Source organism: Trachemys scripta, chromosome 1 (genome assembly GCF_013100865.1).
Source record: "Trachemys scripta elegans isolate TJP31775 chromosome 1, CAS_Tse_1.0, whole genome shotgun sequence".
NCBI lineage: Eukaryota > Metazoa > Chordata > Testudines > Emydidae > Trachemys > Trachemys scripta.
This window is the reverse complement of record NC_048298.1, coordinates 230,611,281-230,638,982: the sequence shown is the minus strand read 5'-3', so window position 1 is coordinate 230,638,982 and position 27,702 is coordinate 230,611,281. Positions and strand designations below refer to the sequence as shown.

At 42.0% G+C, this 27,702-nt stretch overlaps 1 protein-coding gene across 1 annotated transcript in view; it reads left to right on the top strand.

Annotated features, from left to right (window-relative positions):
* Positions 1–27,702, top strand: part of AFF3 (AF4/FMR2 family member 3) — a 190,101-nt gene that overhangs the window by 74,332 nt on the left and 88,067 nt on the right. Inside the window, exons 4-5 of the mRNA XM_034774253.1 lie at positions 2,397–2,448; positions 19,432–19,472. Of these exons, the coding sequence (XP_034630144.1) occupies positions 2,397–2,448; positions 19,432–19,472 (93 nt within the window). The remainder of the gene's footprint in view (positions 1–2,396; positions 2,449–19,431; positions 19,473–27,702) is intronic.

Below are 27,702 nucleotides of genomic sequence, written 5' to 3'. Positions count from 1 at the left end.
CATGCTCCCCCCTCCTTGTCTCCTTCTGCTCCCCCTGCCTGAGCACACTGCGTCCCCGCTCCTCCCCCTCCCTCCCAGTTCTTTCCACCACCTAACAGCTGTTTGGCGGCACTTAGAACTTTCCAGGAGGGAAGGGGAGGAGCGGGGATGCGGCGCGCTAGAGGAGGAGGCGGAGAAGAGGCGGGGCAGGGGCATGGACTTGGGGGAAGAGAGTGGAATGGGTGTGGGGCTGGGTGGGAAAAGGCAGAGTAGGGTGGGGACTTGGGGGAATGAGTGGAATGGGGATGGTGTGAGGGCAGTGCAGGGGCGGGAAGAGGCAGGGTAGGGGCGGGGCCAAGGGCAGGGAGTATCAAGCACCCACCGGGCAGAGGGGAAGTCGGCGCCTATGACCAAGGATGGCGTGCAGCTCCTTGTAAAAGCGGCATGTCTTTGGCAACACACCAGACTGACGATTGGCCTCCCTTACCTTCTCGTATGCCTGCCTCAGCTCCTTGATCTTGGTACAGCACTGCTGCGTGTCCCTCTCAAACCCATTCAGCTCCATGCCAGGAGCAATCTGCCCGTAAGTATCGAAGTCCTATGGCTGGAGCAGAGCTACAACTGCACAGCCTCCTCTCCCCACAGACCCAGCAGATCCACCAACTCTGGTGTACACAGTGCATTTGTGTGGGGAGCTGCCATGGGCAGATACTATGTGAGCTGTCCACACTGAGAAAACAGGAAGTGGAATTTCAAACATTCCCAGGGCTTTAAATGGGGGAGGATCGCATTCCTGTGTACCTGGCTGCAAGACCGGAGTTCAAAGTGGTGACCAGAGCGGTCATGATGGGCATTGTGGGACACCTCCTAGAGGCCAGTTAGGGTGCCATAAGCAACATAGTGTCTACACTGGCACTGCCTCTTTCTAACTTCATCGCAAAAAACTGTATGGCTCTCGTCCAGGTGGTTTTATTATGCTGGCATAGCAAGAGAGTTAAATTAGCGGGAGGAGCATTGCAGTGTATAAACCTCCACTATTTTGTCAAGAAACTGTAGTGTAGACAGTTTGCAGCCTGTCCTCAGTTTGCAGCCAGATTTTGCTGAAGCTGGCACTTCAGTTTTGAATCTCTACCACAGAGAAAGAAGCTTTGAATAAGTAGCAGTAAATCCAGAATAAACAGCAACAGGGTTAATTAGACTGTGGGATGGTAGGAGTTACCCTTTACAGTCCCACTTTCCACTACTGCAGTTGGAGGTAGCATCAGCCTTCCCAACCTTATAAAGAGCATGGATTAACCTGGAAGCTGAAACCAAGGTATTTCTCCAGCAGTGAGATGCTCTTTGTTCTGTAGCTGCAGTGGTAAACTGCTAGTGGTGCCAGTAACTGTAAGTCTTATAGAAGCGTGGCTAGAGTTGTGTGCTCCTTTTAGATATGGTGTTCCTTTGCCTTCTGTGTGATGTTGTGAAACATACACCCTGTTATCCATTTAAGAATTAGGTTTTTCAGCCACCTTCTCATGAGATTAGGCACAAGTACAAGGAGGTGGTTTGAGATGATTACATACGTTTCCTTTATATATTTACATTCTGGGGACCACCCACATCACAGAATGTATTTAAATTGTTCACCAAACTTTCTTTTGGAGTCAAGACTAAATTACAGATTCACTTTTCCCAGACTACAAGAAAAATTTGCTACTTTTCCAATGACTATTATTAGACGCTTTTTTTTTAAAGAGTAGGATCTCTTCACTGGAGACCTTTCAAATAATGGGGAAAGTCTTCACATGTCCTAAATTCCTTTAACTGCTAGTTATTTAACTCTAGGTTGCAATAAAATTCTAAGAGGTTGAAAACAAGCTCCTTTTTTTGCACACAAATTTAAATACTTTGGTGGTGGTTTGGGGAAAAGGGGTGAAATCCCCATTAGAAAAGGTGAGTTCTTGTCTATTTTCAAATGATACGGACAAATTCTTCTGAGCTTTATGGCATTATAGTATTATTTTAATTATTTCAAGCGATAAGTCAGCATTGCTTCAAGGCTGTAATTGAGCAAAAAAAAATGGCCTTTGGGAAACATGAGGTCAGTCTTATTTGATGTCACAACACTGCCAGTGTAAATATCTACTAGAAAGCTCTTTGTAAGTTCTAACCCTAATGGAGTAATCTTTTCCTCTGTTGGGGAATGCACACCTGTCAGTATCAAAAATGTTCTTTTATGGCATTTAAAATCTGTCATGTAATGCTTTTAATTACCATAATATTCTCAAAATCCATTGCTACTGTAATAATCAATTGGTTTCCTCGAGTATTAATAGTCAACAACAAGTTAACAAGCTAGTTGGCAACAAATATAATACTTCATGTCTAATTATTTGGGTAATTAAAATGTACTTTTTCTATTATTCTTTCTCCAGAATGCTAGAAGATGACCTCAAGTTAAGTAGTGATGAAGAAGAGAATAATCAGGTATGAGCTACTGAATTCAAATGTAATCTGTAGAATGTTTAATACCAAGACTGATTTATTCAAGTAATATTACCCTATTACTTTTTAAAGTATGTGTAGAGGTTATCAAAATAATTTGAAGTACTGTAAATGAAAAACCAGATGTGCTTGTTTCATGCCAGATTGTTTGTTTTAACTACTGTATTTAGTGGAAATGTGCTACACTGCTCTTGATTTATTAGCTTGATGTAATGCGGAAATATTTTTGGATAAGTCTGTTTTTTAAATAAAAAAGAATTCTGTATTAAAGACTCAGGTCAAAATCTTCAACCCTGGGTGTCCAAAGTAAGGGTCCTAAATCTATATCTGGCACCAAAAATAAAAATGGCCTAATTTTCAAAAGGTGATCAGCTCCTGCATCTGCCATTGAAGTCAATGGGATTTGCAGGTGCCCAGTACTTCTAAAACCCAGGCCACTTACATGTTAGTACATGAATTTAGGTGCATAACTTCAGGTGCCCAGGTGTGAAACGGTTGATCTCATTCTTTTAATTTCTCTTTAATTTGGCTACATCTACACTTGAAGCTAGGGGTGTGATTCCCAGTTCATACAGACATAGTCACGCTAAATCTTATTGCACTAGAGCAGTGGTTTTCAACCTGTCGTCTGCGGGCACCCAAAGGTCCGTAGACTATGTCTAAGATTTCCAAAGGGGTCCGCACTTCCATTTGAAATTTTTTAGGGGTCTGCACATGGAAAAGGTTGAAAGCACTGAGCTGGAGCAGTTTTTCTCAACTTCTGGTCTATGGACCGGCGCCAGTTCCTGAGATTTCCCTGACACAGTTTAGAAAGGCAGCAAGCCAGTCCCTGGTATCAAAAAGGTTGCGAAACACTGAGCTAGAGCACTAAAAATAGTAGTGTAGCCGCAATAGCACAGACAGCAGTGAGCAGCAGCGTGAGTTAGCCACCCAGAATACAAACCTGTGTGGACCCCATGGGTATGTACGTGGGGCGGCTAGCCCATGCCGCCGCTGCCCATGCTACTGCAGCCATACTACTGTTTTTAGTGCTCTTGCTCAATGAGAGCTAGTGCGAGTAAGTTGATTCAACTCAAAATCGCACCCCTAGCTCATAGTGTAGACATAGCCTAAGTGTTGGTATTTTAAAACATGCTGCAAACTATAAAGAAGTCAAACCCTTTTGATATTTATATTAGATAAACTAATATTTCACCAATTTTGAATAAAACAGTTGGGTGTTAAGAAGATTCAGCGCATGGATTAAAGTTGTTTACCATATTTATAAAATTTCTTTTTGTGTAATGTATTTCATGCAAGGGATCCCGAAACACGTCCAAGTTAATTACTTTTCTTGCATGTCTAGGCAGTTTAATGTACAGTACGTAGACAGACTAGGGCAAGGTGACATAAGGGACAAGGAGGATGTTTTGGGAACAGTAATTGAGCTCAAGGAATTGTTGGGTTCAAGGAGTAGGATTTGTGTGTTTTAGGAGAAAAGGTTAGGATTTAGGAGTCACAGTAAACCACTGAGTTAAGGAAGAAGAGATGAGTCTCAATTAAGGATGGGATTTGGAGTCATGGAAACATGGGACACGGTAGCTGTTTCTGCAAATGGTAGAAAATAGGCATATGGATCTATATTTCCCATGGCAAATGGAGATAGGTATAAATAAGAAGGTGTATGCTAATCAAGGAATACAGGGTATAAGAACATAATACATTTTTGGGGGAAAATTTGTTGTTAATTCCTGCCTACTTCCACAGACCTGGTGTCTTTTTCTCCCCATGCCACAATATCTTCAAGCTAATAATACCTTTCCTATGGCTTAGCAACTGGTATTGTGAATGTTAGCTTCTGGAATACTAAGTACCGTGCGATAGAATATTACAATGTCGCCTTATTGTTTTGTATGATCTATTTCTCTGCTTATACCACCTAATATCTTGTTTACCTTTTTAATTATTAGTGTGCAGTGCATTAATGATTTCAATGACTTTTACTCTGTTGCCCCTTTTTCCTTATCGGTGTGCTGGAAGATAGCTCCATTTAGCACATTTTCCTTGGAGTGGTTCCTCCATCTCAGATTAATTATTTTATATTTTAGACACTGACCCCCTTTTGCCATCTGCAGGACCAATCAGCTAAATCATCAATATCCTATAGAATCTGTTTGCATCATTGTTCCTTAATATTTACTCTCCCTCTCAGTTTAATTAGCTTAGAAATCCTGGAGATCTTGACCCCAATCCTGGGCTGCCTCCAAGCTGTGCTTAATGCCACTTTTGCCCTCTTTCCCACCAGTCCCCTGGGTGGCCAGGAACTAAGGTGTTCCTCAATGTAAATTAGAGCATCTTCAAGGCTGTTCTGACTTATATCATCTCCCTATGGCCTCCAGGGGCCATTCGGGAATGGGGGAACATTGCACAAGTGTGGAAGTGTAGAAATTCTTTGACCTTATCCCATTTCCCTGGATATATATTCTATATCAGGGGTCAGGAGAAGTACCCTCTATAGTGGTTCTTTGCCACCCAAGAATTTTTCTGCCACTGGATAGATAAGACAACATTATGGCTGCTTTGTGCCACCAAAGAGGTATAAATCAACTGAAGCAGGCTGAGGAGCTAGTCCCCTATTTTGAACGCTTTCAGCTAAATCATTGTATATGTTATGAACAGGGCCGGCTCCAGGCACCAGCTTAACAAGCAGGTGCTTGGGGCGGCCAAGGGAGAGGGGCGGCCCCTGCGGCAATTCGGGGACGGCACGTCCCTCGCTCCCTCTAGGAGCAAAGGACCTGCCGCTGAACTGCCGCCGCCGATCGCAGCTTTTTTACTGGTCTGAAACTGAGGAGATTGAGTTCACTTCCTGGCTTTACCAAAGTGATCTTGAGCAAGTTGCTGAAGCTCTCTGTGTCTTGGTTCCTCATTTGCAAAATGGAAATAATCACACTTCTTTACTCCCATGGATTGTCTATCTTGTATACTTAGATCATAAGATCCTCCGGAAATGGGCTCTTTCTTGTTGTGTATTTATACAGTGCCTAGTAGTATGGGGCCCTGAGCTCTGAGGGGGCCTTCAGGCACTACCACAATACAAATAATCCTTAGTAATTTCCCTTGTTGATGAGAAAAGTAGTAAATGTTCATCTGATTAGCAAGAGATGTGCCTAAATGGGAGTAATCACTCTCCAGCCAGATTCACAGTTTACAACTACCTATCTCCATCTGAACTTCATGGCTTGGGTCCACCCCTGTAGCTGACATTTATCCCCTGCTGTTTACCAGGTTTTTACCCAGAAGCCTATTTTACTTCCTATTCCGTGACTGTTACCTTACCCATTACTCTCAGATTTGAGTCAGAGGAAGAGGAAGGAATGGGGACAGAGAAAAATATATGAATGAATTTCAGTTTTTTATATAACTAATTGCTATTATCCCTCAGAATAATTATAATGATTCAGTTAATTGAGGGGAAATTTTACAAGAACTAGAAAGCTTTTTTGCCATTACTTAAATCATGAAAAAAGATTTTTTTAACAAGAATTCAAAATTTGGAGGGAGATTTTGTATTTGATTTTGAAATATCCAAGAAGCCAATGAAAAATGCTGAGGTTATGCAGGTGAGGAGAGGGGCTGATACATGTCAACACTGATGTTTGGAGAACTGTGACAAAGCAAGAGAGCATGAATGATGGGGATACAAAGGTCAAGATGGGAAATGGATATGTGAATAAGAGCTTCAGTAGAGTGACCAAGGCCTTGTTGGATGTAGACTGTGTTCCAGGAGTTACAATAAGCAAGATTCACAGACTTGGGAGCTATGGGGAGGCAAAAGAGGATGGCGTTGAACTGAGTGTGTAAGCGAGCCTACAGTAATTACATTATCCACACATATTAGACAGTCAATTTTAATTACATAAATGTATTTTCCTCCTTTAATGAGCATAGTTTATCCATTTAAACTGATCATTTTAATTTTACAGGCAGTGATCATAGAAACTGATATGTAGAAGGAAAATTTCCAGTTGGCATATTTTATTTCACACACATTGAAGAAAATTTACCTTTTAATCCCCAATCAATATCTAAAGAGCACACAATTAACAGATAGCTCGGTCGTTAACATAAATCTACAAGTTAAAGAGCCACTTCCTTTTGATTTATAATGCATAGAGTAATAATTTTGTCATCATCTCTCTCAGAAAGTGTCTGATGCTTTGTAGCATGAAGATGTCAAAACTGTACTTAAGATTGTTCAGAGTACTGAACTGTGGTGGTTATTGCCTCTTGGTTCCCTGAAGTGTGGAATGGCACATGAAACATTCCCATTAGAATACTCTGCTCTTCATTGTAGAGGTCACTGGATAACTTAAATCAGTCTTGGGTGTAATATTAAAAGGAGATTGCCAATGGTAATGTGAACAATTCATTTTTTCTTCTTTGTCCTTTTACAATATGAAAATTTCCTAACAGAAAGCAGAGCCTTTAACGGAAAAAACTCTCTGGATTTACTTCTGCAATTCATGTCAATCAATGGCCAAATAAATTAACTGACTGCTATACATACATGGAATAATAATCTAACATATTTTTGCAACCCAAGTCTGTTTCCTTGAATGCATTTTTCTTCTCAGGATCAGGTTGGTTGCTGCTGAAGTTTTGTGGCTGTGAAAATTTATTACCCACAGAGTCAATCTACATTCAGGCTGCCAAGTCTGAATAAATAGAGTCATTGTGCTTGTCTGGAATATGTAACCAAAGTTCAACCAGTCAGCTTGACTTTCACATCCCAAGGGATTCATAAAAGCCAACACCCTGGTATGTGCTCTTGATTCCTGCCAAAATTTTGTAAAATTGTATAAACAGAAGTTGAAGAAGCAATCAAAACCTGGTCTGAGAAATGTGGCTCCAGACTCAAACTCCTGGTGTACTTGAAGAAAAGAACTGAGTTTTAATAGTTTGATTAATAATGATATGGACATCTCTTAGCAAGAACAGGTAAATATTTTATGAAGATTAAAGAGCTATATACAGGGTACATAGGAAATCAATGAATAATTATCTCAAACGCTGCTTAATACGTTCATTTTGTCTATGTAAGTTACACAAAAGGAAAAATTAGAGCAGCTTTTACATGTAAATAGCTGCCTTCTTTAGGCACTGATAGAAATAGACAAACACTGCAGGATCACACTATTAGACTAATACGTATGTAAGTTTCCTTCCATCTAAAATATAGCATTAAACACTAATGATTCTTAGCTTTAATATAATCCAAAATGAATAAGCTGCTGTCAGGATTCCCAGTAGCACAGGAATTTAGACACTAGTTGAAAACTAGCAGCTCTTTCCCATTCTTGTGAATGAAGCAATAGTACATTAGTCCAGTCACTCAATCACAATCAATACAACTATATATCCCCCAGCAGAAAATAATTTGTTTTTAGAAGTCCTCAAGTTGTGCTTAGTGAATATGTTTTACTACAGCCTACATTATCGGACAATACTATGTCTTGCATTTCTGGCCATGCACTCACCATCAATACAAAGTTAAAATTTGTAATGAAAAGAAAGGCCATGCACATAAACTTCTCCAGAATCAAATCATTTTTAACAAAGCTAAATAAATCCAAGTAAATACAGCCTCTATATTTGAATTTAAAAGACCCAGGTAATTTGAAACAGTTACTTATTTCAATCTGTAATTAGTTCCGAAACTGGGAGCAAAATGGCTACCTGCTTTTTTGCCATAAGATCTTAGATGATATTATGGGGCTTTATGAAGTCTAATATCAGCCAATCACAGAGCACAGCCAGGTGCATAAAAAGAAAATAGATCCATTAGGTAAATTGGAACAGGGCCATGCAATCTGTTAGTCGTCAGAACTATTTTTAGTCAGGTATCTTGCATAACAGGATGCTAATTGCATTTGCATATGCCATAGCCAGAGAATGTACACACATCTGGTCATTTCAGCATAGTACTCCCTCTATGCACCTCTTTGTTGGTGCTATACTTGGTGCCTACTCAGGAATGACAATGAGCAGAGAGATGAGAACAATCAGACCTAAAAAAACACAAAGCAAACATCTTTTCAACATCAGACCTGGGTTTAAAGGTTTGGAAACAAGAGGTTTAGGGTCTGATTCTGAACTACCAATATTAATGGGAGTTTTGCCATTTATTTCAATTGATTAAAAAAAAATCCAAAAGCTTAGTCAAAACCTGTCTTTTTCAAACTAAGTTGTTCTCCAAGATGTTCTGGGAAACTTGTAAAAAAAACTTTCCTTTGAGAACAATCTGTTCATGATCATTCTGCATAGTACAAGAAACCTATCTCATGGTATTTTGGCACTTTGGCTTCTGATCCTGACCTGAACCAAGGAGAGCAAAGATGAGCAAAAATGAAAATAAAAAATGTTTGGTTTGAGGGATGGGTGAAGCCTCAGGCCAGCCCTTCCTTAATCTGGACTGGTTTGCTCATCCCTCTGTTCTGTAAATAATGTGACTATATTTCTTGATTGGAAAAAATCATCCTCATTATTAATATGAACTTCACTTACCCCGGGTAAGTCCATTATTATCTGCATATTAAAGGAATGATCCTTTTGGCATCAAACCAAACTAAAATCTGGAGCAAGATTTAAATAAGTCAATGGAGCCAATTTTCAGCAATGCTGTGGTTTGCCTGTACTGATTTTAAAAGCTTTGTTTCAGAGTAGCAGCCGTGTTAGTCTGTATCCGCAAAAAGAACAGGAGTACTTGTGGCACCTTAGAGACCAACAAATTTATTAGAGCATAAGCTTTTGTGGACTACAGCCCAGTGGCTGTAATAAATTTGTTAGTCTCTAAGGTGCCACAAGTACTCTAAAAGCTTTGTGACATCTACATTTGCACTTTAGCAAGGAATGACAAGAAGACCAAGATTGCCTTACTGAAACTGACAGATAAGACAACATAAGAGTGCAGTCTGATCCTGCCAAACTTGGCTCACATCAGGGCCTGTCTTACAAAATCAGATTCAGTGTATGGAAGGCAGGATCAAGCTCTAAATCTGAATACTGTTGCCATGACTCACAGTGATAACATAAATTAGAGATTGGCCTAAATCACAGACTTCCCCAAAGTTTGGTGAGGTTCACAATAGATCATGTTCTGATTTGGGTTCTTCTCTAGTAGCAAACACTTAAAAATAGACTGTAAAGTAAACAAATACAAGCACATCTTTCTTCGCTCCCTATATTGATGCTGCTAAATAAAGTGGTTTCTTTACAACTTCTCCAAATTCTGTCTATTCCCACCATCACAACTGTTGTCCAAGCCTGAGGATTTCTCACCTTGACTACTGCAACCTCCTCATCTCTGGCTTCCTAAAACCTGGCCTTGTCTTCTTCAGTATACCAAAAACTCTTCCACTGAAATTATCTATATTGCCTGCTATCTGACCATGTCCAGCCCCAGTCACGAAGGGTCTGATCCAAAAACGAATGAAGTCATTTCAACAACTTCTGCTGACTTTAAAAGGCTTTGGATCAAACACTAAACTCTTTCACTTGTTTTCCCTTGCCTTCCATGTCAAATTTAAATCAAAGCCCTTCACAAATTAGCCCCTGCACCTCTCATTTCACGGTCATATCCTCTAAAGCAGCTCAATTAACCGCTGCCTCCCATCTCCTTCTCCCCCTTCATTTCCATTCCTTCTTCTATGTGAACATCTATACATGAAACCCATGTCATGCTTCCATCCTCTGCTCATCTCCTTAAAACACTTCTTCTATGAAGACCATAAATACTAGTTCTCCTGTCAAAGAGAGGAGACTTATTGCTTATTGTTAACAAGCAATAATAAATTATAATCAAATAACTTTAAAAAAAAACCATGACGCTCACAAGGCATGAGCTAACTCCACCACTCAATTGCTTGCATGCTGCTACATTTCATCTACCATCCCTTATCTGTCTATGTCTCCTTAGTGTAAGTCAGTGTTTCCTGTGCTGGAGAAGTAGCTCTCCCTCCAGAGGCAACAGATTAGTCAGGCAGAGACATGAGGCAAAGAAGATGAGTTTTGCTGAGGAAAGCTGCAGAACCCCCCCGGATCTGCCCCTCCTGCTCATTGCTAAAGTGCTGCCATGTCTGCAGATAACATAGCAGGCAGCTCCTTGAAAGCCATCTGTCTTCCTTCTCTCCCCTGCCCCCAGTATCTCTCTACAGGAACTATCTGTGGGAGCAGCCTACATATACCAGGGAAAAGGCTCCAGGTGCAGCCAAGCTACACTTCTCTGCTCCTCTGTATTTAACTAAGGCTTGGTGTGGTACCAGGATGCCCCTCCTCAGCACGAGTGGAAGTCTGAGGAGGGAGAAGATCAGAGGTACCAGAAGGGTTGACAGCAGGGAGCAGGGACAGAGTCAGCTAAATATGTGTCAAAGAGCAAAAAGAATACGAAAGAAAAAAGACAAGACAAAGAGAAAAGACAAGAAGGAATAAAAAGAACAAACAGAAATAACGGAAGAAAGGAGTCACAGTAACAACTGCTTTAGGACATTGCAAAGGGACCTGGAGAAGGGTCCATCTGCCAGATCATCAAAAGAAGTTTGAGAACCGCTATTGTAAACTCTCCAGGGCAAGGACCTTGGGTGAAATCGTGCACCCATTGAGGTCAATGGAAGTTTTGCAATTGACTTCAGTGAAGCCAGGATTTCACCTCTTGTCTTCTCTCATGCCTCCTGACAGCTTGGGCAGTGACTAAAATACTTGGATACTTACAAAATATCACAAACAGTGATGGCAGTGGACAGGGACAAAGTTAAGAATACTTGGGGTATCTAGATCTGCGTTCCATAATTTCATGTGTTTGGCTTTTTGGAATAGTCCAACTTTAACTTAAATTCTCAGGCTTGCTAATGATTTGTTTAAAACTATGGCATTCTGTTGAAGTTTGGGGTAGTTTCCCCTGACGTGTTCACAATTTCAGTGCCACTTTCACTAATTTTTTTTTTTTTTTTTTTTTGTCTTGGATTAAGAGAATCCTCCTTTGAAAGAAGACTTTTTCTTTTTGCAAAGTAATTGCTACTTCCCTGAATTGACAGAGAATTTTCCCCAGTGTCACCAGGCATTAGTAATTTTATTAATATAAGATAGAACAAAGTTTAATATTTTTTGACGTAGACAAGTAGGATCCAAATTAACTTGTGTCAGTTGGAATGCTACATGTGTATACAAAGAATCTGGCCATAGATCTTTATGGAGTTCTAAAGGCAGAATAGAAAAATAGAAAAATCAACATTTGCCAGTATGTAAACTTTGCTAAATGGCTAATACTATGTATGCAGCAAATTTGGCATTACAAATATTAACTAGTTAATACAATACCCCTGAGAGGTACTTAGCTATTATTATCATCATCATCTCTATGATATTGACCAGGAAATTAAGACAGACAGATTAAGTGACTTGTTCAAAGCCACATGATAAGACAGAGTCTGGACTAGAACCCAGATCTCTTAAGTCTTAATTCCAGACTCACATCTCTAGACCACACTGCCCCTTAAGATGAAGAAGGATTAAGAGACAATGAAGGAGAAAATGAACAACAAACTTCAGAAATATACTGATTAAAAAGTCCAAGGTGGCAAACAAATATTTGGGAGTTGAAAGCCTCCCACTCCCCCCCAAAAATCACAAAATTAAGAAAGATTTTTATGATTTCTTGAAACGTAGCTCTAGTGGGGACAACACAAAAGTAGAAAATTGAGTAACTTTTTAGCTTCTGAACCTTAAATAACATTGACTGGATAATGAAACCACCACCAACAAATAGCTATTGCAGATTTACAGAAGAAACACTCAAACTATATATCTACAAATTATTTTTAAAACTCTCCGAAAAAAACAGATTGGAAAAATAATCCTCAGAATAACATTAAGAGCCAAGAATATAACAAGATAAAGTGTGCTGAAATAATATACAGTAAATCAGCTGAACATGAACTCCCAGTGCAGTCCTGGGTCAAAAGGAATAATGCAATTCTTGGTTGTATAAACAGAGGAATATCAAGTAGGAGTAGGAAGGTTAGATTACGTCTGTATTTGGTTCTGATGTGATCACTGCTGGAATAGTATGCCCAGTCCTGATATCCACACTTCAAGAAGGATGTTGATAAATTGGAGAGGGTTCAGAGAAGAACCATGAAAATGATTAAAGGATTGGAAAACATGCCTTGTTGTGATAGACTTAAGGAGCTATGTTGTTTATCAAAAATAAGTTTAAGGGGTGGCTTAATCACAGTCTATAAGTAGCTACATGGGGATCAGAAATGTGATAATATATGGCTTCTGAGTCTAGCAGACAAAGGTGTCACTTCTAATGGCTGGAAACTGAAGCTAGACAAATTTGGACTAGAAACAATGTGCAAATTTTTAACAGTGAGGGTAATTAACCATTTGGGACAATTTATCAAGGGTTGTGGTGGATCCTGCATGACTGATCATTTTAAAATCGAGATTGGATGTTTTTCTAAAAGATACGCTCTAGTTCAGCCACAGTTATTGAACTAGAAGCAGGAATTAATTCAGGGAAGCCTGTGGTCTGTGTTATATAGGAGGTCAGAGCAGATGATCACAGTTGACCCTTCTGGCCTTTTAGATCAGAAAAAATGTGTTTCTGATCTTAAAAATAAAAAGAGAGAAAATTAAAGAAAGATGAAAGCCCGCCCACTGCCTAAATACAGGCATTGCAAACAAGGTAAAGTCTGATTGACAGGCCTCATGAAAGGACATTTGATCTGATGTGACTCCCAAGCTTCTGTATATTCTAATAATATTGGAATGCAGCTAACCTCATATCAGGTTTGACAGCTTTTAATAGAAGTTGAAATATACATATCTGTGTCTGCTTCCTTTTGCAACAGATGCTAATTTAAATAACAAATGCCTTATCATGTAGTTCTTCCTGTGTATCAGTGCCTTGAAGTGAAGAGGCAAAGGCACACTCTGTAGTCCAAATAATTGTCCTTATGATCATAGCCTTTCTGATTACTAGGCTGAGGTGGAACCTATAAATAGAGGAACACAAACAAGTTGAACTGGAATATACCAAGTGCAGTTACGTCCATTATGTTAACTGAATAAAGTTCAAGGAGGCAATGGACCAAATTCTTTTCTCACTTACAATGGTACAACCCTAATGAAGTCTATGGAATTATACTGGCATAACAGACAGCATAATTTGGCACAGTACATTTAACCTACTGTACTAATGGCCAGCAGCTAGTCCTCAGGAGAGTAAAAATTGACAGCAGAGTAACTGCATATACCAACCACAAGCTAGCTGGATCTCACGTGCCAAAGTGTGTGCTCTAGGTGTAAGTGCGTACACTTCAGTGTGTGGCTACTGTGTCTCAAAGACACTCTTACAGCCCATCAGAACATTTTTCAGTACCTTTAATTAGCCTGTTTTCCAAAAATCCTTGCAAACTCAGTGGTTTATGTAGCAACTCTGTTCCCAGTAAATAAAAAAAGTAGAGCTTTCTGGGCCCACTTTAACACTCCAGGATGTCTGTCTCAACAGCTCCATTCAACTTGTTCTGCTCACTGCTTCATGCCAATTACAATGAACTAGCTCGCTGCTCAGTCCCAATTACAATGAAGACATTTAATTTCCTTTTTGATTTCCCTACAACAACAGATTGCAACTTGTGGCACTTCAAGTAGTTTTGGTAGCTCATTTAATACACACTGAAACCTGAATATCTGCTGATTGTGTTCCCCAGCACCAGCTCATTGCAATAAAGGATGAAGAGAAGAGATGCAATCTCCAGAGCATGAGAATCTGAACATGATTACTGCTGGCAGAAATCTTGTTTTGTCTCATAGTCTTGGGGTACAGTTAAAATCTTTCATGAATGATTAATGAACTATAGTCAAATCAATGAAACTTTGTCCTGAATGTATCCATAACCTACTCAGGTTGGGGATGGAGGTGGCAGAACAGGCCTGGCCCTTGTAATTTGCGACCGTTGAAGTATTCATCTAACGTACTGTGGCTAGTTTTTCAACTTTCTTTACATGAGTCACCAAAGTGATTCTTTACTTTGCTGTTTCCTATCCAGCAGTAAAGTTTAAATTCAATGGGCCAAATGCTGAGACCAGGGCCGACGAGGGGGGGAGGGGAGCAGGTACAAATTACCGGGGCCTGGCGGTCCGGAAGGGGGCCCGGAGCCCGGCTTCCCACCCCTCTCGTCGGCCCTGTTTAGCCGGTCCGCCCTTGCTGGGGGGCCTGAAAAAAATTTTTACCAGGTCCCAAACCCGCTCTCGGCAGCCCTGGCTTGAGACCCTTATTTATGTTGTGTCCCTTACTCTGTGACTATGAGAGGAGTAAGATTTTACTCACTGTAAGTAAGGGTATCTGAGTCTGGCCCATAATTGATTGTTTAATTATTTATCAACAGAAAAATTAGAATATTAAGCCAAAACACCCACTGTATTTTTTATAGTGATAAATCATGAAGGTCTTCAGATTCTCTCAGTGACAAATTCTCTTAGTTTCTCAGTCCTTATTCTTTTAACCAACGCAGTCACTTACTTTCAGGAATTATTTAACATATTCTCATCTTCTTTCTTGATGGATGATGAGTTGTCCTCAGTAAAGTTGTTAACGATGTAAAATGAAATGCAAATTAAATGGCACAATCAAAATCAAACTATTAAAAATAGTGGAGCAGGCAATAGATGGTACTAAATACTATCCTTTTGCTTGTATCGTTAAGCAGATAATACTGGCATATTTAGAAGCATGATAAATCACAGAGCTGTTCTTATAGTCTCATTGGTAGAATGTTATACAGTCAAGCAACAAATGATTTGCCTTGTACAATTTCTTCTGCATCATACCAACTTGACCCAGGTAAGAGGGGGAAATTTGTTAGAAGCTTCAAATGAAAAGCAAATTGAAATTTTCAATAATTGTATTCAAACATATTTTCAAATGGTCATTGCAAACATTTATTTCTGTGAGAGGGGCCCCAGCAATCTAAAATGGTCTGCAACTGTTCGCTTGCTGGAATACAGGAAGCTTTCCATGCCTTATTTTCCCTGCACTCTGGAGTCTCTCTCCGCCTCACAGTCTCAGAGGGAGTTATTCTCAGGTCACAGATCAGCATGGAGGCAGAAGCATCTTTAAAGAGGCTCAGACAGGAATGTGGAACCTGAAGGTCAGCAATGGTCCTCTCCTTTTTTTGGTTCTTTCTACCCTGCCTGCTCTCTGGACTCATTCTGCTCCCGAGAAAGGGCCACCACTTGGGATCACCTTTCCAAAGCTGGCAACAGGCAGATGGGCTTACCTCAGTAGGGTCCTCGAGGGCCAGCCTGGAGGACTGGATGCAGGTGCAGTCAGGGAGCAGGAGATATGAGGCATTCAGATATCACCTTGATGAGCACAGTATAAGAACATAAACAATAGAATAAAGAGCCCCGTTGTCCAGCCCATCTTCATCCTTCAGCCATCTCTGCTGAGCTCAGCCTGTGTCTAGGCTTGAAGGGAAAAGAGCCAGCCCTTTTCCTCTCTCAAAATAGCCCCTGTTCTTGGGAGTTAGGGAATGGAAAGGGTACTAGACATGCCTCTACTCCCCTACAGGTATCATTTAGAATGGTCAGAGACCCATCTCCCTCTCCTCCTCTTAGCCATGATGGCAGTGATTGAAGAGACTGCATGAGTCCACTGTAACCAGTATGCCCATCTGCACCTCCTGACCATCAGAGCAATAATTGGCTTAGTCCTTAGGGCACTTTTCTCACAGCAAAGGTTTTGTCCAACAACGATGTGCCAGAAGAGAGAGACTTGTTCTGGTGGTGTCTATTCTAATACACTGGAAGGTGCAGTGCCTGTTGTCCATCAAAGCAGTCCATCTTGCAGGATCTCTGAGTGGACTGGCTGATATGTCTGGAGCTGTGTCCAGGAAAGTGGGTTTTAACCCCAAAGACTTTTCAGACAGTGTGCTCCCAGTGGGACATCTCCAATAGCGTATAATAGAAAATATCAGATTCCTCAGATTCTGTTTCTTGTACTAGAAACTGCAAGCCTATGCCATGGGCATGTTCTTATTTAGCTTGAGAGGCCCACTGACATACAGCATTCCACCCCTTCCCATTCATTCGCTGGGTCCTGCAAAAGGTTTAGGCAAAGAAGGAAACTTTCATCCTGACCAGACAGTCCTGGTGTTTGGGACATGGGATATAGAGTTTCCTTGGTTTCCACATTTCCTGACAAAACATCTGGTGACAGCGCTCTAGGAAAAACTCATCTCATATCCTGGTTCCCTGATATTCCTGATGTGGCAAAGTCATTTGACCAGAGTACCTGTCACCAATCCCAAAAGCATCCCTATCTAGAACAAGCCATTATACCTGGGACAAGTTGAACTACCAATACACAGGATGGACAGCCAGCTCTTATTCCATCCCTCCGGTCCTAGAATGCCTGCCGGGGTGCTCAGAAAGGGCGCACCCCTTAGTATCTTAAAAGAATAAGCATCAGGGATCCTCTAGAATGTTTTCGAATAGGCTGTCACTTGCTAGTCATCCAAGTTTTTGAGGGTAATAAAAATAGCTGTGCTAGGCTGAGACCAATTGTGTTTGTGTGGCAGCTTACAGTAGTGCTCTCCAAACTACCTTATCCAGCCCTGAGTATTGGGCTCCTTGTTCTAGCTTTCCCCTTAATGGATATTTATTCTTATTTCTATCGGTAGCATCCAGTGGATTTCTATTAGGGTAACACAAATCGCCAGTCAGGATTGAGAGCCCATTATGCTAGAAGTTGTATAAACATATAGGCAGATGTGGACTATTATATGTGCTAGACAGGTGAGTGATCTGGCTGTGAATCACAAGAAGATGCCTGTTCCTAATCATTCCTAACAACAGGGTCTAAGGATAGTCCTTTCTTTATTCCTATCGTAAACTCTAGTTTCCACTGGAGCCAAATCTTTAACCTTCCTTCATTCTCTTCTCATCCATCTACTCCAAAGGAAGCCTCATGGCACTCTCTTGATGATAATCAGGGCTAGTGAATCATTACGCAGGGGTCAAGATTTTTAGACTCTTTTTAAGGGATCAGAAAAGGGGAATGGCTTCCCGGTAAAATGACAGATTTGTGGCTAGTTTTGTATATGAAAGAAGCCTACATAGCCAGACTCGCGTAGCCACTAGGTGTTAAGGATTGCTCCACCAGAAGGATGGCTCTCATCAACAGTGAGAGTATCAGCCTCCATTACAGTGTGGAAGTTAACATATCTGTGGAGACTTTCAGACAACGAGTTCTGGGAATCATAGCCCAAGACACTGTCACCTAATTCTCCACAGTTAGTATGCCACCCAGTGACGATAATGTGTAATGCTAGGCTTTACCCATTGTAGATTAGCGACTCCCCACTCACAGAAATGAAGATTTAGGTGTTGTCTTGTAAACTAAGTTGGGCAGAGGTAGATGACCAGTTTGTAAGCCCCACCCGAGTTATAGTTTGGAATGATATTTTCAGGTTGTAGTCTGTTGAGTTGTGTGAGATGCTAAGAAAGTTATCAGCTGTAGCTGAGAGGCAGGCCACAGGGACAGAGGGCACAAGTTCCCTGACAACCGAGGCAGAGTTCCTGTATACAAATAATCAAGGATGTGCAGCCCATTCCAGGTTGGTCGTGCCCCTGAGCAGAAATTCGCTTTTGGTCTGTCAAGTTACTGTGCAGCAAGCCAGAGCTCACCACAAAATAAGACTGAGACCTTCCTTTTCTCCCATGGGAAAAGAAGCTTTGTACTCCTGCCTGAACCCTAAGGATCCACTCCATTGTTCTCACTGCTTATACCCTGCGTGTCAAGGCCACTTATTGGGTTTCCCTTTTCATCCTGACAACACAGCTTTTGATTGGCTAGAATGGTTTCTGATGAACTGCACAAGTCACTTCCTTCCCACCAAATGCTGAGCATGCTGCCTCCAGGGCACTCCACCCCTGACAGCCTCAAAAGCCAAACATCAATCTGAGAACTATTTCAAAACTAAACTGATAATTGCAAAGGGAAAATTCATATTTAACACTCCGCCCCTTGTCTCTAAATACCACTTAACCATGTGCTTCTGTTGTGCCATCTCGCTAATCCTAAAAGAGAGGGCACAAACTAAACATATACAATTATATTATAGTCAAGGCCTTAAAATGTATTATCAGAACATTATAGATTTTATCTTAGCTTGCAATTAGTTACTGTGCTGAAGCCATGAGTCAAGCCACTTGAAATGATTCAAGTGTGGGAAAGAATAATAATAAAGAGGCAAGCTAGCTCAGTGATAGGCTTGTGGGTCCTATTGAATTTGAAAGGCTATGATTTCTATTCCTAGACCCGTCAGTTAACATAATAACAAGCACCATGCTTCCCCACCCCATTCAAGGACTTGTACTAAGCAAAAATTGAGAGCCAAAACAGCAACAGGTCAATCCTGTACAGTGTAGTCAAAAGTTGCCAGGAAATTATCATGGCAGTACTCTTGAAAAGCCTGCCGCCGCTCTGGCCGTCTTTGCTAAATTTATAATTGTAGCTACAGGCTCCATCGCAAAAGGAACCCAATATATGATGTTTGTTTCTGTGGCAAGAATGGGAGGAGACTAATGGTAAAGGAGGGGGTAGGATTTGGGGGGAGGGGGAAGAAAATCAAGCCTTGCAGGGTTTTCAGAGACCTGCAGAAAATCATCTAAATAGAGTAGTTCATACCTCAGATACTGTGCACTGCTTTGACAATCCTCTGGTTTATGGCGTACTTAACAAAGTCTTCTTACATTTACTAGACTGGAATGTCCATTTTACTAGACGCTTTCTGCTACTTTACTAGTACTTTAAAATTTGGACACGTGACAGAAATGTGTGTAACACATTTTTTAAGTGTTGATTGCGCTCATAATTTTAAAGTCAGAATATAAAATAAACATCTCTGCCCTTTCTTCCAGCAGGCAGCACAGAGATCTGCTCTCCGCGTTCTGTCTGACAGGTACATTTTGTCATTTTTATGAACTATAAATTGCTTTATGAAACGTTGAGCCCTATTTATTGTGGCATATAACTCATAATCGGATTTTGTCCCCAAAGTATCTGTGAATTGGGATGTTAAACATTTTTGCATGCTTGGATTTGTCATGCATGTGTGGAGTTTATTACTGCAAAAATCACAGTCTTGTATTTCATACAGAATATGCAGAATCCCTTGTTGTGATACCAAGCGAGAGATAAGAAACTTACTGGAGAAGGCATGAATGATGCAGTAAATTCTGAGCTTTAGAGTATGCTGAGATATATTTCAGCTCATTTTTCAGCAATAAGTACTTCATTTATTTAGAGATGTTCTCTTTTGACTTTTTCCAGATTCTTTCATTGGGAATTACTCTTGTTTTGTTGAGATTCTCTCAATATTAATTTATGAGGGGTTGGCTTTTGTCTGGGGGGGGGAGGGGTATTTATTTTATTTTTGAACAGTAATTGGTGCTTTAGGCAGAAAAACAAGGGAACAAACACTGATATTCTTACTCCATTTTTACTCAGTCCTTTCTCAGGCAAAATTCCCATTGACTTTAGCAGGAGTCTTGCCTAAATAAGGAATTCAGGATTCGGGCCATAGTAAATATTATAGTTGGGCTGTAGATCAGTACAAGTATTTACCCTAAATGACTGTTCTGAAAGAGGATTGATTGAAATATAAGGTAGCTTTCTAAGGCGGTCCTGATTTTTTTCCTCCCGTTTTGGAAATGGTGAAGATTGTACATTTTAGTGCCTATGAAAAAGAACTAGCAGATTTACATTTATCCACAGATGAGGTACTGTGTCATGCAGGCTGACACAAAGTAAATTTCCCCATGCCTCTTTGGCAGCCACCTCTACTCCATCTAGCCCACTCTCCCCCCTCCTCCCTGGGAATAAGCAGTAATTGACTCAGTAAGCCAGCTCAGTCTAGGGCTTCTCCAGAGCCGAGCCTGTCACTTAGGCTGAATTATATGTTGTGCATGGGTGAATAACGTTTCTCGATGCCCTGAAGCAGAGACGGCCAAAATTATCCCTCCTCGATATACAAACACTTTTTTGTTTAGATTTTTTTTAAAAGAAGAAAAACTTTATCCTAGCAAGCTGAGTGCAACAGCCAGGCTGTGGGCTAAGTCGTGTCCTCAGATGTTGGGCATGGAAGGCAACAGATATCGGCCATATTTGGCCAGAAAGCAGGCAAGGAAAAAAGCCTAAGCAGCATCATACCCCTATCCCCGAATACATGTAAGTTCTTCCACATAAACAAGATGTCTTTTGGGTTCTGTGGGTATTTGGAGGTATGGCCACAGGGAATGGGAGGAGCCACAGATGACTATTTCACTCTGCCTCATTCCCCAGCTAAACTGTGAAAATGCCTGCAGAATTGCTCAGGGGAGCAGCCGTGCAGCCTAGCTGCGCTGAATACGTACCCAGGGGATTCAGGCAGCTTTGTATTTGGCACGGCTAACCATGCCACCGTTTGCCACTGCCCATGCTTCCCCTGCTACATTACTATTTTTAGCATGCTAGCTTCATGAAAACTAGCTTGAGTATGTCTGTGCGAGCTGGGAATCACACCCCTAGCTCCAAGTGTAGGCGAACCCTTAGAGATAAGTGCTATAACACAAGTGAACATATTTAGGATTTCCTCTTTCATTACCAGAGACCAAGAATGGCTGAGTGGTTAGGGTGCTAGCCTGGGGCTTGGTAGACATGAGCTCAGTTCCCTTCTCTGTCAGACTTACTATGTGACCTTGGGAAAGATGCCAAGGGTGTGTCTCCACTGCAGTCAGGGTGTGACTGCAGCCCTGTAGACAGACCAGAGCTAGCTTTGATCTAGCTAGCTTGAAAGCAGTGAAGCTGTGGCAGCACAGGCTGTACAATCCCATCCCAGGCAGCCCATGCTGCCACAGCTTCCCTGCTATTGTTATTCAGGTTAGCTCAGGTATGTCTATGTGTGCTGCAGCCACACCTCTGATTGCAGTGTAGACCGACCCTCAGTCTCTGTCTGTAAATGGGAATAATAGCACTTCCCTGCCTCATAGGTCCCAGTTGGAGCCAGACCTTGTCACCAGTTGGAAAGAAGGCAGCAGGCAGAAATCTGTGCCATACTGGAACTGGTTTACTGTAATGAGTTGCTGGGTTCATACCATTTCCACTCAAGATCCCCGGAAGGGACAGGCAAATTCTCCCACGGTACATTGTGAAAAGAATGGTGCAGTTTATTGAAGTGGTACAGACCATGGCATGTGCTCCCAGAAGTTTTAGCTCACCAAAGGACTGAGTAGAGCACCAGTAGGAACGCAGGACACTACAGTCCCTCCCTCAGCACTCGGCTGTTACTCTGGGGTGTTATTGTTCTCTCTTCTGATAGGCTAACTGGAAGGAAGTAACTCAAAGTTAGGTCACTTGAGTTCATTCTGTAGTAAGGACACACCTAAATGCATTAGAGGATTGTGAGGTGCTACGCTCTATAGTAAGGGGGCCATATGAGATAGACCTTAGACAGATTACTTAAAACTGGGATGGCAACTCTCTGGGTATGTCTGCACTGCAATCCAAGATGTGATTGCAGCTATGGTAGGCATACCAGTGCTAGCTTTAGCCACGTGAAAATTGCTAAAAATAAGTGTAGATGCAGCAGCATGGGCTGTACAAGCACAATGACACCCTGGAGACCCGCTCGCACTGCTAGTCCATGCTGAAGCCTGTGCCTCCACGTCTACACTGCTACTTTTAGCGGTGCTAGTGCGGGTAAAACTTGTGCGGGTGTGCCTCCTATCCAAGCTGCAATCGCATTTCTCATTACAGTACAGGTATACCCTCTGAGTCAGCCTTAGCGTATTTGGGTGGGCAAAGAGTTTCTTGTTCCCAGACCTATCCTTAAGCTATGATTAGGGCTCTACTAAATTAACAGCCCCGACCGTGAAATCTGGTCTCCCCCCATGAAATCTGGTCTTTTGTGTGCTTTTACCCTATACTATACAGATTTCACAGTGTTTCTTAAATTGGGGGTCCTGACCCAAAAGGGAGTTGCAGGGGGGTCACAAGGTTATTTTTTGGGGGGGGTCGCGGTATTGCCATCCTTCCTTCTGCGCTGCCTTCAGAGCTGGGGAGCGGGAGAGCAGCAGCTGGTGGCCAGACACCCAGCTCTGAAAGCAGCGCCCCACCAGCAGCAGTGCAGAAGTAAGGGTGGCAATACTATGTCATGCCACCCTTACTTCTGCGCTACTGCCTTCAGAACTGGGTAGACAGAGAATGTCGGCTGCTGACTGAAGGCCCGGCTCTGAAGGCAGCAGCGCAGAAGTAAGGGTGGCAATACCATACCATGCCATCCTTACTTCTGCACTGCTGCTGGCAGTAGCTCTGCCTTCAGAGCTGGGCTCCTGGACAGCAACCACTGCTCTCCAGCTGCCCAGCTCTGAAGGCAGCGCCACCACCAGCAGCGGCACAGATGTAAGGGTAGCAGTACCGCAACCCCCACTACAATAACTTTGTGACCTCCCCACACAACTTCTTTTTGGGTCAGGATCCCTATAATTACAACACCGTGAAATTTCAGATTTAAATAGCTTAAATCATGAAATTTACGATTTTTACAGTCCTTTGACTGTGAAATTGACCAAAATGGACCTTGAATTTGGTAGGGCCTTAGCTATGATCCAGGAAAGTGCTTAAACATGTAATTTGAAGCATATGAATAGACCTGTTGCAGTCAATAAGACTACTCATGGGCTCCAAGTTACACACATGTCTAAGTTCTGTGTTGGACTGAAGCTCTCATCTGTTAGACTATGTTGCTTCTCACACTGTAGAGTTCCCCACATAGGCTGTTTATCAAAGGAGCAACTCAGCTGGCTTACAGCCAGAAGGAACGCAGTATGGCAGCTCTGGTGGCAGCGTAGGGAAGCCTTGACTCCCTCTGAGCTGCAAGTTGATCTGGATCCCATCAGAAAGCCAGGGCACTGTGGTTGTGGGTTGCACAAGGCACAAAGGAGGACCATGCGTTCAGGATCATTCAGTGACAAACTTTCAGCTTTAGAAATATTTTCACTTTGGCTACATTTTTCAAGACTATCCTGCAAGGAAAAGAGCCAGAGTCATCTTTCTCATCAATGAAAGCAGATATCAGCCTTGCTATTGATGCAGAATCATGGTTATCCCACAGCTGCAAGCTCCACAGGCTCTACAGGGCAGCCAAGGATGACTGTTGGTATATTTTAGGGTAGAAAATATCTAGAACTAGCGTATCCTAACCCCTCTGATTATAACATGCAATAAGAGAGAGTGCATAAAATGTATCTTGGTTTTCGGCATTACCAGCTGCAGCCGTTCTGTTTTGCATTAAAGAAAAAGGAATCTAAAGGCTCGAGAGCTTTGTAAAGATTTGGAGTGAATAGTAAGAATGGGGATTTCTGGAAATCTGGGGTTCAAATTCACTTCTTTTCACTTGGGAGTTAAATATGTTGGTATCAGTTGAATTCCAAGTGAATATCTTTTCACATCACAGAACTTTAACGTGATTTGCCACATTTTGGTCATTGCCATTCTTTGTTTAGGAACATTCCATGATAGGACTCTTAGGCAGGGGTTGTAAGTCACAACTAAGGGGCATGGCAAAGTTACATAAGAAGATGGAAGAGAGCTGGCCTAGAGAATTCTAGCTATTGGGTCACACATAATCAGCTTTTCACATTGGGGAGTATTAAAATTATCCTAGCATTCAGGAAATGAGGCTCAGTGGGGGAAGGGAAAGGAGAAAGTGGTCTTCTCTCCCAGAAAATGTTAGCAGTTTCCTATCAGCTGTAGTTTATGTTTCTTGCCATACCACAGCCAAACATATGCCCATACCCACTGGTCCACGCCTCACCCTTCTCAAAAGTAGTCCTAGTGACATTTGAGGAGGCGAAAGAGAATGAAAGTTCTAGTTAAGAGAAATAATTGTACTTATAAAGTATCTTTAAAATCTATTTGCTGAAAGAGAGAAAAGTAATTCTTTTAACCTTTTATGTATTCCCTCCAGCTGCCAGCTTCTTTTCACTATAGTTTGCCATGAATTTATGTGTGGATAATTACTGTGTATGTGTGTGGTGCGTTGATATGCTCTTCTGTATATTAGTAAGGAAGAGACAGGCATGGTTGCTTTCTGGCAATGTGAAGAATATGCAGAGTGCTACTGGGAAGTAGAGTGTCTATGTGTGTAGCATATGAAGTGCCTCAGCATATGATTAACCTCACTGAGTATGTAGTAAATAGTAGATAACCGTGATCAAAAAAGTATTCGTGTGATTTATCAAGCTGAGCAACTGTGCATTTTGCAGTGAAGCAGGAGGTCAATCCTGAAATCTAGGGCAAGTAGAGCAATAGGAAATTGCAGGGACTAAGAAGTTAATCATACCCTTGGACTGCTTCCATCTGTTTTTGAAAGACAGAGTCAGTACAGTGCTAGCAAGGGTGCTTCACTGCACCAGATCAGGAATTAATTTTTTCAGTGAATCTTGAAATATCATTTGCAGTAACATGGGCTTATAAAAATGTAATTTAATTTCATGAGGACAAATCATATAGGACAAGAAGTGTGGGGTTTTTTTTAAATGTGTGTATCTAAAAAGAAGCAGCAGCAAAAAACCAGGAGGAAAACAGACATTAACAGTATGAAACTTGGAGGATATAAATGGTCTTGTGGTTAAATTGTGCGTGTAATCGTCTTTGAAAAATCAGCTTGCAACTGGGGAAAACTTACATTTTTATGACCTTTTGAGGTATATTTTTCAGTAACCTATCTGCCCATCTTGCATCAGCTTGGGTCAAAGGGGCATTTACTTAAAGTATTGTTGAACTGCTGCTCTGAACAATGACTCCCATGTATCAGGACTAAATGGTTGTCTGTGGCCAACTGGGTTATTAATGAAGAGAAAATATAATTCCGTAATTTCTTTATCAGTTTTGACATTTCTCAGTGTATTTCATTGAACCTTAATATTACACTCCCTTTGGACAATGACATTCCCTTTGGGCACTGAACATGTTATAAAACAAAGGGGATTTTCACTTTCATAATGGCTCCAGTAAATGAAATTACTCCTCCCATTGGAAGGGGTAGGGGGCATAATTAATTAATGATATTAAGCTGTTCTTTGGGATGACCTCAGCAGAGAGCTAAATGCATAGAGAAGCTATGTATTATGAATTATATGTTGTGCTATTTTTAGTGTTGGCATGAAAGTGAAATTTTATGGAGACATTATTTACCTATTTGTGGCAGCTTGGAGAAAGGCCTGAGGTTTGTACAGTACTAATAGCATGAAATCAGGAGCCAAGCAATTCACCTGAACATCCCACTTTGACTACCACCAGTTCTTTAATTTTGAAGTGAAATTTCAAACTTGGGCCTAGTCTTCACTTACCGGCTGGTCCGGAGGCACGCCATTGATGTTCTGGGATCGATTTATCGCGTCTGGTTAAGGGTACATCTACACTACAGCGGGGAGTCGATTTAAGATACGCAAATTCAGCTACGTGAATAGCGTAGCTGAATTCGACGTATTACAGCCGACTTACCCCGTTGTGAGGACGGCGGCAAAATCGACTTCTGCCGCTTTTTGTCGGCGGCGCTTACTACCACCTCCGCTGGTGGAGTTAGAGCGCCGATTCGGGGATCGATTGTCGCGTCCCGACGGGACGCGATAAATCGATCCCTGAGAGGTCGATTTCTACCCGCCGATTCAGGCGGGTAGTATAGACCAGGCCTAAGACGCGATAAATCGATCCCGGATCGATCCCGGAAGTGCTCACAATCGGCGCCGGTACTCCAGCTCGCCAAGAGGAGTACGCGGCGTCGACGGGGGGAGACTTCCGGCCGCGTCTGGACCGCGGTAAGTCCGGAGTAAGGTACTTCGAATTCAGCTACGTTATTAACGTAGCTGAATTTGCGTACCTTAGTCCGAAGTCCAGACTAAGTGTGGACCAGCCCTTGAGTGCCTAAATAAGTACCCTTATTTTCAGACATGAAGTAACTCTAATAGGAAGTCAGTAGTGCTGAAGTATGAATTCAGGTGCCTAACTTCAGTCACACAAGTTTGAAAAATTCAGACTTGGTGTTTATGACACATCATAATGACAGTACTGGAGATCCGTAGAACAGGTATAGCATGCATAGCAGAAGTTCAAATTTCTCTTCTGTGGACCAACTCTCCATAGGGCAGATGCAGGGCCGGCTCCAGGCACCAGCTTAACAAGCAGGTGCTTGGGACGGCCAAGGGAGAGGGGCGGCACCTGCGGCAATTCGGGGATGGCAGGTCCCTCACTCCCTCTAGGAGCGAAGGACCTGCCGCTGAATGCTGCCGCCGATCACGGCTTTTTTTTTTTTTTTTTCAATTGCCGCAGCCGATCGCGATCGCGGCTTTTTTTTTTTGCTTGGGGCGGCAGAAATGCTGGAGCCAGCCCTGGGCAGTTGGAGGGGTATGTTCCATCCCTGCCACTCACACACACACACCAATCCACACACTATACTACAGTTAGTCAAGAATTAGCCAGTCAGATCAGGTATACAGGTATCATCCAGCTTTTCTGATTACGCACTCACTCCACTCCATTTGTTTCCTTTTGAGAAAGTTCAGAAGCCTGCTCTGAAATTCTGGTTCACCCGTTGGTTTAATTTATTTTTCTTTGTTTTGTTTTGTTTTTTGTTTTTGTTTTGTCATTAGGCCATTTGGCTGCTGAGGCTTTTTTATTTTACTTTTGAGAACGGCATTTTCTCCATTGTTCTTATTTTTGTTCTGTCTGCTGCTGCTGTTGCAACAGTGGAGGAGGAGGAGAAGCTAGAAACTCTGCATGGCTGGGGGAGAGAAGTACAACTCAGGTGGAGGCCACTTCCATTAGAGGTTTGTGGCTGGACTGAATGCAGGCCAAGAACTCCTATCCTATGACGGCAGCTTCTTGCTGCCCAAACAGGAGTATGTGCATCAGCCAGCTCTTTACTTTTAGCTGCCAGCCTAGATGATTCTTTAGCAATGCTACACAGGAGGATCAGAACTGTGGCCAGTTTCTTTGCAGGCAGCAGGAGGTGAGTAGGCACAAAGAAAGACCTGGTCCCTAAAGTTATTGCATGGTTGAATCAGGCCTACTGCATTTCTTTTAGGTGATATGGGCCCTATTCTGATACACTCCTCTCCCCCAGTGAAATTTCAGCACCAAAGATGCCCCAC